Genomic DNA, 16,415 nt, shown 5'->3' with positions numbered 1-16,415 from the left:
CGAGAATGAACCTCACTGGTTCTTACTGAAGCTCAAACGTGCTGTGTAATACGAGAATGAACATCATTGGTTCTTGCTGAAGCTCAAACGTGCTGCGTAACAAGAGAATGAACCTCATTGGTTCTTGCTGAAGCTCAAATGTGCTGCATAACTCACAAGAATGAACCTCATTGGTTCTTGAGGAAGCTCACGTGATGCGCAACACGAGAATGAACCTCATTGGTTCTTGAGGAAGCTCAAACGTGATGCGCAACACGAGAATGAACCTCATTGGTTCTTGAGGAAGCTCAAACGTGATGCGCAACACGAGAATGAACCTCATTGGTTCTTGAGGAAGCTCAAACGTGATGCGCAACACGAGAATGAACCTCATTGGTTCTTGCTGAAGCTCAAACGTGCTGTGTAACGCGAGAATGAACCTCATTGGTTCTTGCTGAAGCTCAAACGTGCTGCGTAACAAGAGAATGAACCTCATTGGTTCTTGCTGAAGCTCAAACGTGCTGTGTAACGCGAGAATGAACCTCATTGGTTCTTGCTAAAGCTCAAACGTGCTTTGTAACGCGAGAATGGACCTCATTGGTTCTTGCTGAAGCTCAAACGTGCTTTGTAACGCGAGAATGAACCTCACTGGTTCTTACTGAAGCTCAAACGTGCTGTGTAACTCACAAGAATGAACCTCATTGGTTCTTGAGGAAGCTCACGTGATGCGCAACACGAGAATGAACCTCATTGGTTCTTGAGGAAGCTCAAACGTGATGCGCAACACGAGAATGAACCTCATTGGTTCTTGAGGAAGCTCAAACGTGATGCGCAACACGAGAATGAACCTCATTGGTTCTTGCTGAAGCTCAAACGTGCTGTGTAACGCGAGAATGAACCTCATTGGTTCTTGCTGAAGCTCAAACGTGCTGTGTAACGCGAGAATGGACCTCATTGGTTCTTGCTGAAGCTCAAACGTGCTGTGTAATACGAGAATGAACATCATTGGTTCTTGCTGAAGCTCAAATGTGCTGCATAACTCACAAGAATGAACCTCATTGGTTCTTGAGGAAGCTCACGTGATGCGCAACACGAGAATGAACCTCATTGGTTCTTGAGGAAGCTCAAACGTGATGCGCAACACGAGAATGAACCTCATTGGTTCTTGAGGAAGCTCAAACGTGATGCGCAACACGAGAATGATCCTCATTGGTTCTTGAGGAAGCTAAAATGTAACACATGAGAATGGACTTCATTGGCTCTTGCACGTAAAGCGAAGATGCTTGAGCTCCGTTAAGCAACTGATGTGTATGTGAATAAAAGCCTAATTAAATCTCTTCATCATAAAAAGTGATCGAGTGTCTAAACCACTAAATTAATATAGATTAGCTTTGAACGAAAGTCTTACGGGTTTGGAACGATACGAGAGTGAGTAATTAATGACAGCATTTTCATTTTTGGGTGAACTATCCCTGTAAAATCCCCGAGATAGAGAGGATGACATGAATGAACAACACTAAGAGAGAGAGAGAGAGAGAGAGAGAGAGAGAGAGAGAGAGAGAGCGAGAGCGAGAGCGAGAGAGAGGGGGGATTTTGATGCTGATGCTAAAATGAACGGACGCGCTCGCAGCGAATGATCTCGCGCACGTTCCTTTTATGACGTCACGAGCGTGCGGTTGTGAGTGAGTCCAGCGTTGAGCGTTCAGACTCTTCTTTGGGATGCGAGTGTTGTGAATCCTGTGAATCCTCCTCCTCCAGCCTCTCAGATACGCGATATGAGCTGGATAACGATGAACAAGAAACGCGTGGCGTCCTGATAACAAAGTCTCGATGGACCCGAGCGGATTGAGCCTCCTCTGATCCACACAATAGCAGCAAAAGCAGCATCTCTAACGGACACGACATGGATGATTCGGGAATAATCAGGCGCAGGCGACTGCAGGTCAGATACACACATCCCTTCGGACTATAATGTTTTCTGGAAGAGTACCATGGTAATACTGTGGTATTTGGTCATGTATATGGGATATTCTTTGAAGTACATTGGTTGAATGAACATGGTAGTCATTCAATACCATGGTATTAATGTGTTTTCTAAACATGTAGTATAGTAAAATCATGTTTTCTGGCCATGTACCATGGTAATATTGTGGTATTTGGCCATGTATATGGGGTATTCTTTGAAGTACAATGGTGTAAGAATGTGGTAAACATTCAGTACAATGGTTTATAAAAAAACATGATTTTCTGTCTGAAACAGTCTGATTGGACCATATTAGGACAGTCTAACCAATGGGGAGTGGTATTATATGAAATACCATGGTGAATGATGAACATGGTAGTCATTCAATACCATGGTATTAGTGTGTGTTCTAAACATGTAACATTACTATAGTGAAATCATGTTTTCTGGGTACGTACCATGATAATATTGTGGTTTTTCGCCATGCTTACCATGGTATTCTTTGAGATTCCTTGAAGTAACATGGTATAAAATAAATATGTTAAACATTCAGTACTACGGTATAAAAAATTGCATGGTATTACTATCTGATACTCTGACTGGAACGTAGGCTATAGCCTAATGACAGTCTAACCAACGGAGAGTGGTATTCTTTGAAATACCATGGTAAATATGCATGATAATCACTGGTGTATATCAGCGTACGATGGTATAAGTGTGTACTGTATTAGTGTGTGACATGCACTATAGTAAGTAGTACCATGTTTTCTGGACATGTACAATGGTAATACTGTGGTTTTATGACCATGTATAGAGGTAGTATCATGGTATTCTTTAAAGTACCTTGTATCTGATTGGACCACATAAGGACAGTTTTATCAAGGGTATTCTTTGAAATACCATGGTAAACTAATATGGTAATCACTCAGTATCATGGTATTAGTGTATTTTTCTGTATTTTTGCTATAGTAATAATATCTTGTTTTTCGGCAGTACCTTGGATTTGTATTTAGTTAATACTGTGGCATTTGAATGTGTTGCATTGTTACAGTATAAATGCCATCTGACGGTATTTGTTTGTAAGGTGAAAATAATTCAGCTGCTTTAACATTTAGGAGCTCTGAGCCGTGATGATGATGATGTTTGCTTGTGTGTGTGTGTGTGTGTTCAGTATCTTATCTGAATCCTTTGCTTTGCTGGGACGGGTGTGTGTGTGTCGACATCAGAATCCGCTTGTGTATTTAGAGTTTCACAATCAGTCTGATATGATATCTCACACACACAAACACACACACACACACACACACACACACACACACACACACACACACACACACACACACACACACACACACACACACACACACACACACACACACACACACACACACTCTCTCATCAGTAGAGAGACGTTCATGAAATCTGAGACATGATAAGAAAGAGAGAGACGGACGGTCTGTGTGTTATCTGAGAATTTCAGCCCAAAATCAACCATACAAACACAACAATACACAATTATGTTTGACATAGATTAAGCCTATTTTTAGGGCAATTTATTCATTTATTTTTTGTGTTCATTCTGCATACATAATTTTCATGACAATTAAGCAAATTTTTTTCATATTGTTAAAATAATTATCATTACTAAAATACAGTAGGAAAAAATTCTTTAATCTAAAAAAAAAATATTATTTTATTTTGTTTAAATCAGGAAAAATTAAATGCAGCACAACAAATACTACCAGCCATTTTACAATTAAAAATAATGTATCAGTATCAGTTCCAGAGATTATCTGACATTTATAGTAATGAGAACTTGGGATGAAATGTGTCCTTCAAAAAGATCAAACCAAATTGTATCATAAAGTACGAAGATAAACCATATTTCAGCATGCACATAGATGTTACGACCATGCAAACATTTATTATCAGTATTTCAATTTACAGTAATGAGAATTTGGGATGAAATGTGTTAAGCTGTCATAAAAAATGTCAGAATGCAAAAGAAAAAAATCTTAATGGTCCTAAAATAGGCTTGATTTATGCAGAATATAATTGCTTGGCATTGTGTGTGACTGTGTTTTTCAGACATGTGACATATTTTTTGCTCTGTGTGAGAATAATTGCCCTCCACCGTTTGTTTCCGTGTCCCTCGGGTGTCTTCTGTGCGTCGCACACACACATTGTGTCGGTTATTCAGTTAACACCCTCCTCCCGCTGCACTGTTGCTGCCATATGGTGCAACACCGTCTCAGAGGTCAAAGGTCACTCCCATCATGCAGCAGGGCGCCGCATGCACATTGCAAGAGTGTTTTAGCATGCGGCTCATCAGTTGCCTACTTTTATCATCATTTTTGATGATATTTTTAGTGATGCGTCAAAATGATTTTTTTTTACCAAAAGACCAAAACCACAATTTTTTATTTGAAAATAATTTCAATGGCAATTTTTTCAATGATCAATTCATTAATCAAATTGATTTCATAATCAACACTCAAATAATTTTGTTTTACAAACATTTAAATTGCAGTTTTTATAGTTTTTAATAAAATACATATGTTTCAATCTGAAATATAGATATTTAAATGATGGCTGTAATAATATTCAAGACAAATTTATTCAAACATATACATTTTATATTATAAATATAATATTTGTTCAAGTCACTTTCGTCAGAGTAAGATGGTTAACTTAGTTTAGCTTTTTAAGTTTAGCTTAGTTAACTACACAAAAATACAGCGAGGTTTTTAACTCTAAACTTCTAGAAAATGAAGAACAAAGAATGTGCATCAGGTGTGTTTTGCTTTTTCATTCATGAAGGCACTTTAAACTTTATCGTTACATATATTATATGTTATAGATGTTATATTACAATGCTATTATATATGTGCAGGCAGCTAGCTTATTTTGTTGTAAATATAAAAGCGTGACAATGTCACTGCTAAATACCTGTTAGATGTCACTAACAGGTATAGTAATATATATATAATTAATCTTTAGTGCGTATATGCTCCTATATAGAGTTATTTTTCCAGCCAACTAATACGCTATGGACACTGAATAGCTTTAGACATATTGCTGTAGAAATCTTGCTCATGTTAACTGATTTGGTTGACTAATATTAACAAATTAAACCTTATTGTAAAGTTTACCTTATTGTAAATTCATCGAAATATCCATATCTTACCCTTGTTCCCTTTGTTTCTATAGCCTATGCGTCCCGCTTTACCTGCATTTTTGTGTTAATTTACTAGTATATCCTTCTTTAAATAAAACTTCCACAACACAACTTTTTAAACTCTATACATTTTACAAATGAGTATTACTTTGTTGTAATTTTAGAAAGTATTTCTATAAAGCGGTTCATCAGACTTATGTAAATCTGCTGGTTTCTCAGAAAAACTTTATTTCAATCATTTAAATTAATGAATAAACATTTTTTTACAGACATTTTCATCAAAAACTTGCTGCAATTTTTTGTTGAAATAAAAACTTTTAAACAAATTTTTTTTTTTTCTTCAGCGTAGCTTTCCTGAGATGAAATTAAATGCATTTTTATACGTTTTTCACCATTTTTGGAGCTTGACTGCATCCATCCTCGTGTTCGTTCCTGTAATCGACCCTTGAGACTTTGTCGCAGACTCCAGTAGATTTCCGTAAGTCTGGCCATTCTCGTTTAATCACTGAAGGCATCTGATGCACATTTTCTCCTGATGCAGAGAGCCATTAGGAAAAATAGTTGGAGGAAATCCCGAAAATCCCGGCAGAAGGCGCAGCGATAACTCTCAGGCTGTTTTGCGTGCTGTTGGCTGGCACGCGGGCGAGACGCTCTTAGGTTAATGATGCTCAGATTATAGGGTTGGCGCAGTAAATGATGGGTTTGCACCAAACGGTGGGCAGGAGGCCCAGCTTGTGCCATTTCATTAAAGCTCAGACTGCTTTTCAGCGCGTCGTCATTCAGCCGGATCGTCTGCAAGTAGAGTCAATGATGATCAGACTCTATTCAGCTCGTGTTGAAGAGAGAAATATAATATGTAGAAGCAGATTTTTACATTTTCTAAAGAAAGTGGTGCTTAAGATGGTTGTTAGGATGTTGATTATGATTAGTGGTTTCTTGGGGGATTATGGGTGGTTGGCAAGCAGACCAAAAAACTCTGTGATTTTTATGGTCTGTTTATATGACTCAAATGTCTTCAGTATAAGTCTGTTTTTCTATATAGTCTGTTTTACCCATTTCACCATCTGACCGGTTTAAAGCGCAAATATGTACGTCTGTCAAAATATGAAAGTGGAATCTGCTTGTTTTAGAAAGTTCAGTAACACTTTACAATAAGGTCTCATTTGTTAACATTAGTTATTACACGACTCTGTGGAATGCTTGATTCTGATTGGTCAATCGCGCCATCCAGCGGTAAGTTATTCCCAGATAACAACCACTCAAAGCAGAAAGACAGGCTCATCCGGGTCACTGAAGTCAGCAGTGCTATACGCTTGCTAGGAACGTTTTTTCTTCGTGGAAGTTTTTCATTTGGTGAGCTAATAAAATATTAAAACTCGAATCAATATTTTGTGCACAGTGCACAGTTATTTAATTATGCCATCCAGTATCATGGAGTCGCTCTCTCTTGTTTCATACAAACGCTGCTGCCATTTTGTGACTATTGTTTTGTACACAGTTGGATTAAGATACAAACAGGTACGATTTTAAAACAGTTTAATCTGAAATCAATATCTCTTATCTCCATAATTATGTATGTGGCGAAATGCTGTGTAATCAGTGGTATTACTGTATACCGTATCTCTTAAATGTCCGTCTAGTTTGAACTTGCCGCGCTGCAACGCTTTGCGTTTAAAGACCTAATAAAATATTTCAACTCAGATCAATATTTCATGTCTAATTATTTACTTATGTGGCAAGTAGCCGTGTAATAAGAGGGATAATGTACATCCAGCCGGTTGTTATCTCAGAATGAACCCCCTTCAGGCTGATGCAAGACCCCTCCGCTCCTCATCACCCTGTCTGGGTTTATTCTGAGATAACAACCGTCTGGATGTGCATTATCCCTTTCGTTAAGGAACACGCCACCGTTTTTTTAAATAGGGGTTATTCACCGTCTCCCCTACATTTAGATAGGTGGGCAAACGCATTTTTGCCGCTAGCTTAGCTTAGCATAATGAATGGAATCCTTTGTTGCCGAATAGCTTGTCCGTGAGTAAAAGTGATAAAAAAATTAAATAAAATCCTTCTTGTGGCCTGCGTATTCACAACGAGTACAAATAGCAATGCAGATTAAGACTAGGCGATTTTCTAGGCAGTTATTGACTTGGGACTATATTGGGGTGAAGCACTGATACTTGGGCGCAGAGATATCACGCAACACCTGAAATCCGCTATCTCTGCGCTCAAGATATCTGATATCTCTGCGCCCAAGTAGCAGAGCTTCGCCTGTGCTTTATGTCTTTATAAGTAAGGCATTATAAAAGTATTTTAATTAATTAATTATGTCTTTAATGCACCTTATAATTGCCGAATGAATAATTGTAACCACATTTATAATAGTTATACTTACACCTTTATAAAGTATAAAGCATTTAAACACATAAGAAACAACCAATTGCAAATGTAACAATACATTTGCAAATACTATAATGCATTTGTAAGAAGTATCCACTGAAGGCAAGCCGTGAGAACCCAAGTGCAGCTTTAATGACAAAATAATCCAAAAACATGAAACAAAAGCATGGCGTGGCATGAAACAAGACAAAAAGCTATGAACAAAAACTCGCACAACAGTGGTTACATGAATTAAAACTAGACAAAGACACATGTCAAACATGAGGGCTTAAATACACAGACTAAAGACAAGACAAGGGACACCTGTGAACAATGATCAGACAATTAACCAATGACAAGACACATGGCAGGATCACATGACAAACAGGGAATCATATGACAGACATGAAGCATGACAAGAACAAACCCAAAATCGTGACAGCATTTTAAATTTGGTTGCAATTATTTATGAAAAGATATAATACAGTATACATAAAGGCTGTTACCAAATTATCAAACGGTTTATAATTCATCCATATGTTATTGTGATAATTAATTGCGATAATTTGCTTTAAAACCCCTGTCTAATCTTTTCTAACTGTCTAATATTTGAACGCATCTCTCAGGCTTCGGGCTCGTGCTCCATTACTGCATCTGAAGTGCTTTGCTCGACTGATCTCTGCTCAGAGTTTGTTCTCGTTCGGCTCCATCTGTCCACTCCAGTTCGCCGGGCTACTCTTCTTCTCCACAGGCAGGGTTTCTGGGAAGCTTTTACAGCATTTAAAGACGGAAACTCAATTACTGGCTAAAATTAAACACGTGAGTCACAGTGAAACAAACAGAGTGCCACGTCTTTCTCCAGAAAAACAAGAGCTGAGCTGCAGCCTTCTGTTGCTTTACACGGAAGGTTAATTTAATGACGAGAACGCCTCATGAATTTATAATGCTGAAACGAATACATGTTTTCATCGCCAGATGTTTTGGTGTAATCATCATAAAACAGACTTACTCTTCACTTCAACCCTCAGTAAGATTAATTCAGTCTGTGTTGACAACTGTACAACGTTAATGAGAAAGATAAATGAGTATCAACAGCAGCCGCAATAACAGTGTACCAGATATATTTCTCCAAGACCAAACATATCAACTTTGTCATATCCATTACCTTTCCAAACACTTGAGTTGTCATGACAAAAATTATATTTGGAAAATATGGCTTTGCCATTTTGTTTAATGGCACTTACTGTAGAAAGCACTTTAAAAACAACAGAACGACGCAGGGAAAAATGTCATACAGCTAAAGATCAGTGCTGTGTGAGTGTATATTTTGACATGCGTGCTGTAATACTCGTGATCTCTCATGGTATTTACAGTATAATTGACCTGTGGGGTCAGTCAGAGAGCGCTTCACCACAGTCGATAGAGACGGAGACGGAGCCACAGCTTTTAAGAGCCTCTGGAGGGATTATTCACAGGGTGACCCGATGTTAACATGTCGGCAGCACACACCGGCACACTTTACCAGAGCCTGTGTTGTCACGGAAACACACACTTTTATTGATGATCAATAAGAAACATGGAAGCAGACTAGAGCGCAGTGGTGCGATAGGGATGGGCGATATCTTATCGTTTGCGATATACCGCTGAAAATTCTCCCCACGATAAAAATTTGTCTCCTCGCGATAATAACGATAAGTCTAGTTGATGACGTAGTTTTGTGCGTGCCCGATTCACTGTTCACGTGCGGAGTGAAGCATGGCGGAAGGCGGACGTGAGGCTGAGGAGAAGCTTGTTGTTAAGCAAGGAGCTACCTCCACAATTTGGAACTGGTTTGGTTACAGAAAATCAGAAAGCGGGAAGCGGCATATGAGGTGCCGGACTGGACAAAAGCGAAATGAACTGCGCGAGCGAGCGACAGTGCGCGAGAGAGACCGAGTGTGTCTGCACGCGCGAGCGACAGTGCGCGAGAGAGACCGAGTGTGTCTGCGCGCGCGAGCGAAAGTGCGCGAGAGAGACCGAGTGTGTCTGCGCGCGAGAGAGACCGAGTGTGTCTGCTCACCTCACGCGAGCAGGGCTTATATGCTCCGAGAACGGACACTGCACGGACACTGCACTAGTGATATAAAACACACACACACACACACACACACACACACACACACACACACACACACACACACACACACACACACACACACACAGGTCTGTTAACTTAAGCAATACTTTTAAAAAGGTAGTCTAATATTTTTCTGACTAACAAATTACTGACACAGTAAAGGGTAGATTTAAATAAATAAAAACTAAATTTAAATAAATAAAAACGAAATTTAAAAAAATAAAAAAAACGAAATTTAAATAAATAAAAACGAAATTTAAATAAAGAAATTGAAAAAAATAAAGAGAAAAAAAATGGAATTAAACAAAACACAACTTAAACATAACAATCTGATATTTTACAGAAGAAAATAATTTATCGTCATGTGTATCGTTACCGCAATAAATACCTGAAATTATCGTGATAAATTTTTTAGGCCATATCGCCCATCCCTATGGTGCGACTTTTGATCAGTCAGTCAATGCAAAATTAGCATCTTCTGTTGCTGAATAATAATGCTAAAAATACAGCACTTCTGAACATGTTCTGAAACAGACTTTTCCTTTCTTATTGTCATAAATGAAGATGTTGAAGGCCACTTTCAGCCCTGCTGAGCTTTAATATGCGAAAACCTTCTGAAACATTTAGAATTTATTTATTTTAAAAAAATATTATTATATTTTTTTGTAGCTGTTCACAAAATCTGTTTATTTTTGTAATATTTTTGATCAGGTGAATCTCATGACAACATCTCTAGGTAATTGTTCGCCTCAAAACACACTTTTAACTTAAAAGCTTTCATTGCTTTTTGCTTCTTATGTTACTAGGAGAAAAAAACACACAATTCTATGACCATGTATTTCAATCATGACAACATGACAACTTTTATCATGTTATTAAATATGGCAATGTTAATGTATTTTGTCATGGCGGACTAGATCTGCTGCTGCTGCTGCTGCTGCTGTTGATTATTCCTGTTTCTGCAGAGCAATTATGGACTTACTACTGTTAATAGATACACAGACATCCTGTAAATCCTATAAATCCTGTATCAGATCTAGGCAGGTGGAGCTGGGGAGGTTGAGGGTCCCAGCAAACAAAGACGTAACTCACAGCAAACACTGAAGCAGACTATTTTGCCTAAATGTTGAGCAAGCAATCTCATTGGCTGTGAGATCAGCAGAAGCCAATCAACTTGTGCCATGATGTGGTAATGATGTGATTGCTTGCAGAATGCATGTAAAGGACTGATCAGCTGGCGCCCTCTAGAGTTTCAGGACTGAACTATAGGTTGCAACATTATTTTCATGCACATTTTTGCCAAAAACATCGTATTACTGTAATGTAATGGTTGGATGTTTAACTTTTGAGTTTATGTAATGCTAATAATCTCAATAATGATTATCATATCTGTATTATTGTTATTATTATCAAATTAGTATTATAGGCACTGGCAGTAACATAAATACCAATATGTTTACGTATTTTACAATTAAAATTTATGTGTCTGATTTTTGCATTCCAGCAACGTGAATTTGAAGGAAAAATGTTTAGTTGACATGAAAATAATATCACAATGCAAAACTCTTAATGGTGCATTTCTTTATACCTGGACACGATCTTGACAGGTTTCATCTCTAGATAGTGTTTTACATGCATCTGGTTTCCTGTGAGGCACACACACACACACACACACACACACACACACACACACACACACACACACACACACACACACACACACACACACACACACACACACACACACTCACACACACACACACACACACACACACACACACACACACACACACACACACACACACACACACACACACACACACACACACACACACACACGTGACGCGCCCAAGGACAGAGCGCTCCTATTGATTAGTGATCAATGTCAATTGAGGCTAACAGTGTTTGTTGATTAAAGCTGCTGCAAGCTTTATTTGTTGAGTAACATAACGTGCATAAATGTTAGCCTATATTTATTTTGTTATAATATAGTTGGCTAAAGGTGACAGCGGCCTGTGTTCAGCAAAAGCTTTTATGCTGAAATTGTGTGTTTGCTATGGAAAGCTTGTTTCCGCCACAGAATGAAAAATAAAAAGGTAATTTATCTCAAAATTCTGACTTTTGTCTTGTAATTGCAAGTTTGGATCTCACAATTTGGACTTTGTAATTCACAATTCTGAGTTTATATCTGACAATTCTGAGAAAAAAATCATTGAGAGTTATAAACTTGGAATTTGGAGGTTAAAAAAGTCAGAATACCATGTTTATATCTTACAATACTGAGAAAAAGTCATCGCGAGTTAAGAAATTGCAATTGCGAGGTTAAAAAAGTAAGAATTCCAAGTTTATATCTCATAATTCTGAGAAAAAAGTAATTGGGAGTTATAAACTTGGATTTGCAAGGTTAAAAAAGTTTATTTCTCAATTCGCAATTACCAGGCTTTTTTTTTTTTTTTTTTGCCGGAAACCAGCTTCCATAGTTTTCTGACAAATCAATCACAATAAGACCACGGACATGAATTAGGAAAGTAAAGAGTAAATTCTGAATCTGTCTGGAGGTTCAGATCAGTTTAACATGAACGGCGTGTTGTTTCTCTGGGTCTGAATGAACATCTGCTGAAGTTCTGCAGTGAGAGACACAGAGTCTGTCAGTAAGAGGAATGAGAGGATATTATGAGGTTCAATCACAGACATACAGCGAGAGAAATGAAGCACGGGAACGCTGCCAGAACAACATCAGCTTCTCTCTACATGCCAAGTGTGTTGAGTTTGTTTGTTCCAGTGTTTTGTCCACAGAAACCGAACAGACGGTTTCATTTGCAGTTTTCGGAAAATGTGACAAAACCTTTTCAAAAACAAATTTAGTGACATTCACACGCCTTACATTAAATATAGGCTATTAAATAGTTTCTGCCTTTATTTTCAACACTAGATCTATTGTTTTATCATTTAAACCCAACAAATTTTGTTTTGTCAAGTGTTTTGCTTGTAAAATTTGCTTTGTTAATGTTAATGTAAGCTAAATGTATTGCTTTTCGTTAGTTCACGATTCTTATGATATATCAACTTTCGATAACACTTTAAAATAAGGTTTCATTTTAAATAAGGTTTCATGTTAGCAAATGAGAACTTATTGTAAAGTGTTTGTGCCTCTTTTTTTGGCTAATTCTGGTGTTTTGTATCTAACTGAATGACATTATAAGTGTGTCTGAGATATTGTGTTTATTTCAAACTCCCGTCTGATCTCTGTCTTCTCTCTGTGTGTTTCTCCGTCTCCGTCTCGTCATCTTCGTCCCAGAAGGATCTTCCTCTGCCCCGTAAGAACAGCAGGTGAGTCCATTTTCAATGATAAGAAGAAGATAAATGATTCTTATGCATCTTTTTATTCGGATTACATGCTTGTATCAGGATTTGTGTTGAAAGCCCCATAACAATTGAGAATCTTGAGTCCCATGTTTCCATCCAAAGTTGCGAATTTGCAATATTGCATAAAACAATTGCGAATAAAGCACAATTTCCGTCCCATGTGTTCGAGAGAACAAAAATGTTACTTCCGAGGAAATTGTTTCAGAATATCTGTGATAAAATTGGAAGTTGCTGCGCTCGTGAAAGCCACTGTGGCTCTTTTGGCTCCTTTCGAATGCCTGGCATTTGGGAATGCGATCATGAGGCGCTTCTGGGAGGGAATTAAACCAATTCATTCTGATGACAGAATTTGAGATTTGAGATGCATTTGAGATGCATTGAAGTGCGATTGGTCCACTGGTTTGTCCAGTTATCCAATCACATGACTTTGCCAATTGGTGATTGGCTCTTTTTTTTTTTAGAAGATACTTATGAAGAGACTTATTCTACCATGTTGCGCGCTGTTGCATTTCTCCCATTCATAGCTATACGAGTGAAGTGTCTTTTTATATTTAAGTCTTTGGATTTATTCAGTAAATGTGTTCCCATCATAGTTTATCTGCGTGTTCCATCCACATATTTGTATGCAAATTTGAGGTTATCGCATAAAACAACGCTGGATTGAAACATAACTGTACTTTGGTATATTAGAGGTTTTGATCATTTTTCATAAGGGTTTATTTATGTGCAGTGCAAACTCAACCTGTCTTTCTTTGTCAGTATGCCTGTCTCTCTCTCTGTCCATTTCTCTAAAAGCTTTCCTTGTTCACTTAGATTTTTTTGTTGTTGTGATTCTTAGTTATATCATCCAGCGTGACCTCTGGGAAAAAGCATATTGCACTTAAATTTAGAAACACACACACACTCACTCAGGAGCATCTTATGAACGGATGCACCGCACCTGCTCCCCCTCTTTCAAGGCTCGTCTTGGTATCATCCGCTGCCCTCGAGATTTTACCCAGAATTCCCCCCTGCACTCTGTTTTCCAGTGTGTGAGCAAAGCCAGACGCTCTAACCGTCCTCCATCTGATGCTGTTTGTGATGCGCACTGCTTATTTCCGAGCGTCTGCGTCGGCTTTGAGCTCTTAATCATGCAGGGCGACATGTTTCGTCGCACTAAAAGGTGAAATGTTTTTAAAAATCTTTTTTAAATGCGATTTTACTACACATGAAGATGTCGCTGATGTCATTGTTTACCTGCAGCTGGTGACACACTAACTGAATGACCTCATTAATGCTGCGAGTTTAACATGTTAGTCAATCTTGTGATAGATGCTTCTGATTTAATATTATATTTTTATGCAAATAGTGTATATATTATGGTGTTTCATATCTGAGCCACAAATTATGTTGTTTGACTCATAATGAACCACATTTTATTCTGTTGAGGCTGGTGTTATTAGTCACAAAGGCCTGCAAAAAAAATTTGACTCACATTTTTGAATACTTGTTGATCATTTGAATGCATTGGTGAATCATTGAATCATTAGCTTGCACTTTCTTACATCTTCTGAGGTTTAGTCTTAAATCCTCCATGTTGATGCTGAATGTCCCAGTAGAAAGATGTATAGGTTGATGTCAGACCTCTAATAATGAAGTGTATGTTAATATTAGGAGGTACTGTAACCCTGTAAAGCTTGACATATGAAATAATTATAAAAAATGTTTTACCTGTAGACAAAATAATTAAAAGATATCTAGGTGCAGGTGAGTAATTCTAAATCAGAATGCAGGAATTCTAAATTAGAATGTTTCACTCGAATATTTAATTCTAAATATTGGAACTCTAAAGATGTCAGTTGGGAGAAAATACTGTGAACAACAGATTTAAAAATCAACAGTCCACAAGAAACGCAACAAATAAATACAAACCAAACAACACTGTATTGTATTGTTTATTGCAAAGGTCAGTCCTGCCTGTCAAACCCTGTAAAGCCTGACATATAACAGTTTTATTCAGTTTACACAGTTTTATTCAGCAAAAACATGCAATTTGGTGCAGATGCTGATAATAATAATGGCCAGAAAGTAAGATGAAATTCTGATTGTAATGTAAATTAACAAGATCTTTATACTACTTCCATAAAATGCTTATAAATATCAGTCGTCACTCTATATCTGCCACTAATATGTCTTAGTAAGATGATATTTAAAATGTTCAGGTTTATGATCAAAGCTCTGTCGTTTTAAAACATATAATGTAATGCAATACAATGATGATTGACAGATGAACTAATAAACCTTCCTCAGAAGTCTGACCATCGCATTTGATACTCGTATCTGAACATGATTTTTCTAAAAACGTCTGTCTCGATAATCAAGTAAACCGAAATGGCTTCAGTCCAGTAAGTGTGCATCATGAAATATTACTAACAAATGAAAGTTATTCTTACATTTAGCCTACTTTATAAAAATCAGTAAAGATTTCATGGCAAAAAACACATTAACCACGAGGACGTTTTTTTTATTTTTTTTTTATTATACTGAAAGGCCTTTTCTTCTTAAAAACAAACAAACTATAAACTTTATCAATCTGACGACAGAAGGCATGTCTTAGATTGTGTGCAACAGGTTTGTCAGCAAAGTTTTGATCATTTGGCAACTTTGCATATCAAATATAACACAGTGGGCTTCATAGGATTAAAAAGGGCACTGTCTCTTTAAGAACGGTCGCTCTGTTCAGGATGGTCCCTTACGAGTTAACTGAACCTCTGTCTACACCTGTGTGTGTGTGTGTGTGTGTGTTTACTATTACTGTATTAAGCAGCGCTGTTTGACATGCTTCCTTACGAGATCGACATCATTGTGATAGTCTGCGATCATATATCAAAGATCAAATCTCTCTTTTGGGGTTTTGTTGTATCAGCAGCTCCATCAGAGAAGCAGCAACAGAGGGACGTCCTTCACACAAACCCTACAAGACTTTATTTAGTCCGTTCATTCAGCATTTTTTCGGCTGCTCTCTGCTCAGTGTAGGTGAATTCAGCTTTTACTTTCCTTAATTGTGGGGACATTTGCTCCTCACAATGAAGATAAAACATGACACACACACACAGTGAGTCTGTGTATGTCTGTAATGGTGTGTAATGGCTCTCATACACTCACTCAAGGCGTATCAAGTATCTCGCGTTCACTCTCACTCCTCCATTAGCTTTCTCTCTCTCTCTCTCTCTCTCTCTCTCTCTCTCTTTATCTCTCTCTCTCTCTCTCTCTCTCTCTGAGTGCCTCTCTGTTTCTTCAGAGTGCCTGTACGCACAGACTGAGATTGATGTCTGTGGAAATGGTATTTTATGTATTGCTGTTGTTCTACTGCAGGGCACAAACACACTCACACTGTCGGGTATGGGGATGGTGAAAGTAGCGAGGACTCAGGTGCAGAGTTGATGGGCTTTTAATGA

General features: G+C 37.8%; 1 protein-coding gene across 5 annotated transcripts in view; it reads left to right on the top strand.

Annotated features, from left to right (window-relative positions):
* Nucleotides 1-1,619: 1,619 nt before the first annotated feature.
* The window catches only part of mast1b (microtubule associated serine/threonine kinase 1b), a 37,254-nt gene continuing 22,458 nt past the window's right edge, over nucleotides 1,620-16,415 (top strand). For 2 of the 5 annotated variants that reach the window (XM_082164436.1, XM_082164437.1), the window contains exons 1-2: nucleotides 1,620-1,921; nucleotides 12,914-12,942. In XM_082164436.1, the coding sequence (XP_082020562.1) occupies nucleotides 1,883-1,921; nucleotides 12,914-12,942 (68 nt within the window). In that variant the 5' untranslated portion in view covers nucleotides 1,620-1,882. Of the gene's footprint in view, nucleotides 1,922-12,910; nucleotides 12,943-14,013; nucleotides 14,141-16,415 lie in introns of those variants that run through there. The other 3 variants (XM_082164435.1, XM_082164434.1, XM_082164438.1) reach the window with 2 other exon arrangements.

This window comes from Leuciscus leuciscus (genome assembly GCF_965113295.1).
Source record: "Leuciscus leuciscus genome assembly, chromosome: 1".
NCBI classification, from domain to species: domain Eukaryota; kingdom Metazoa; phylum Chordata; class Actinopteri; order Cypriniformes; family Leuciscidae; genus Leuciscus; species Leuciscus leuciscus.
The sequence above is the reverse complement of the archived record's forward strand: the minus strand, read 5'-3'. Positions and strand labels throughout refer to the sequence as shown.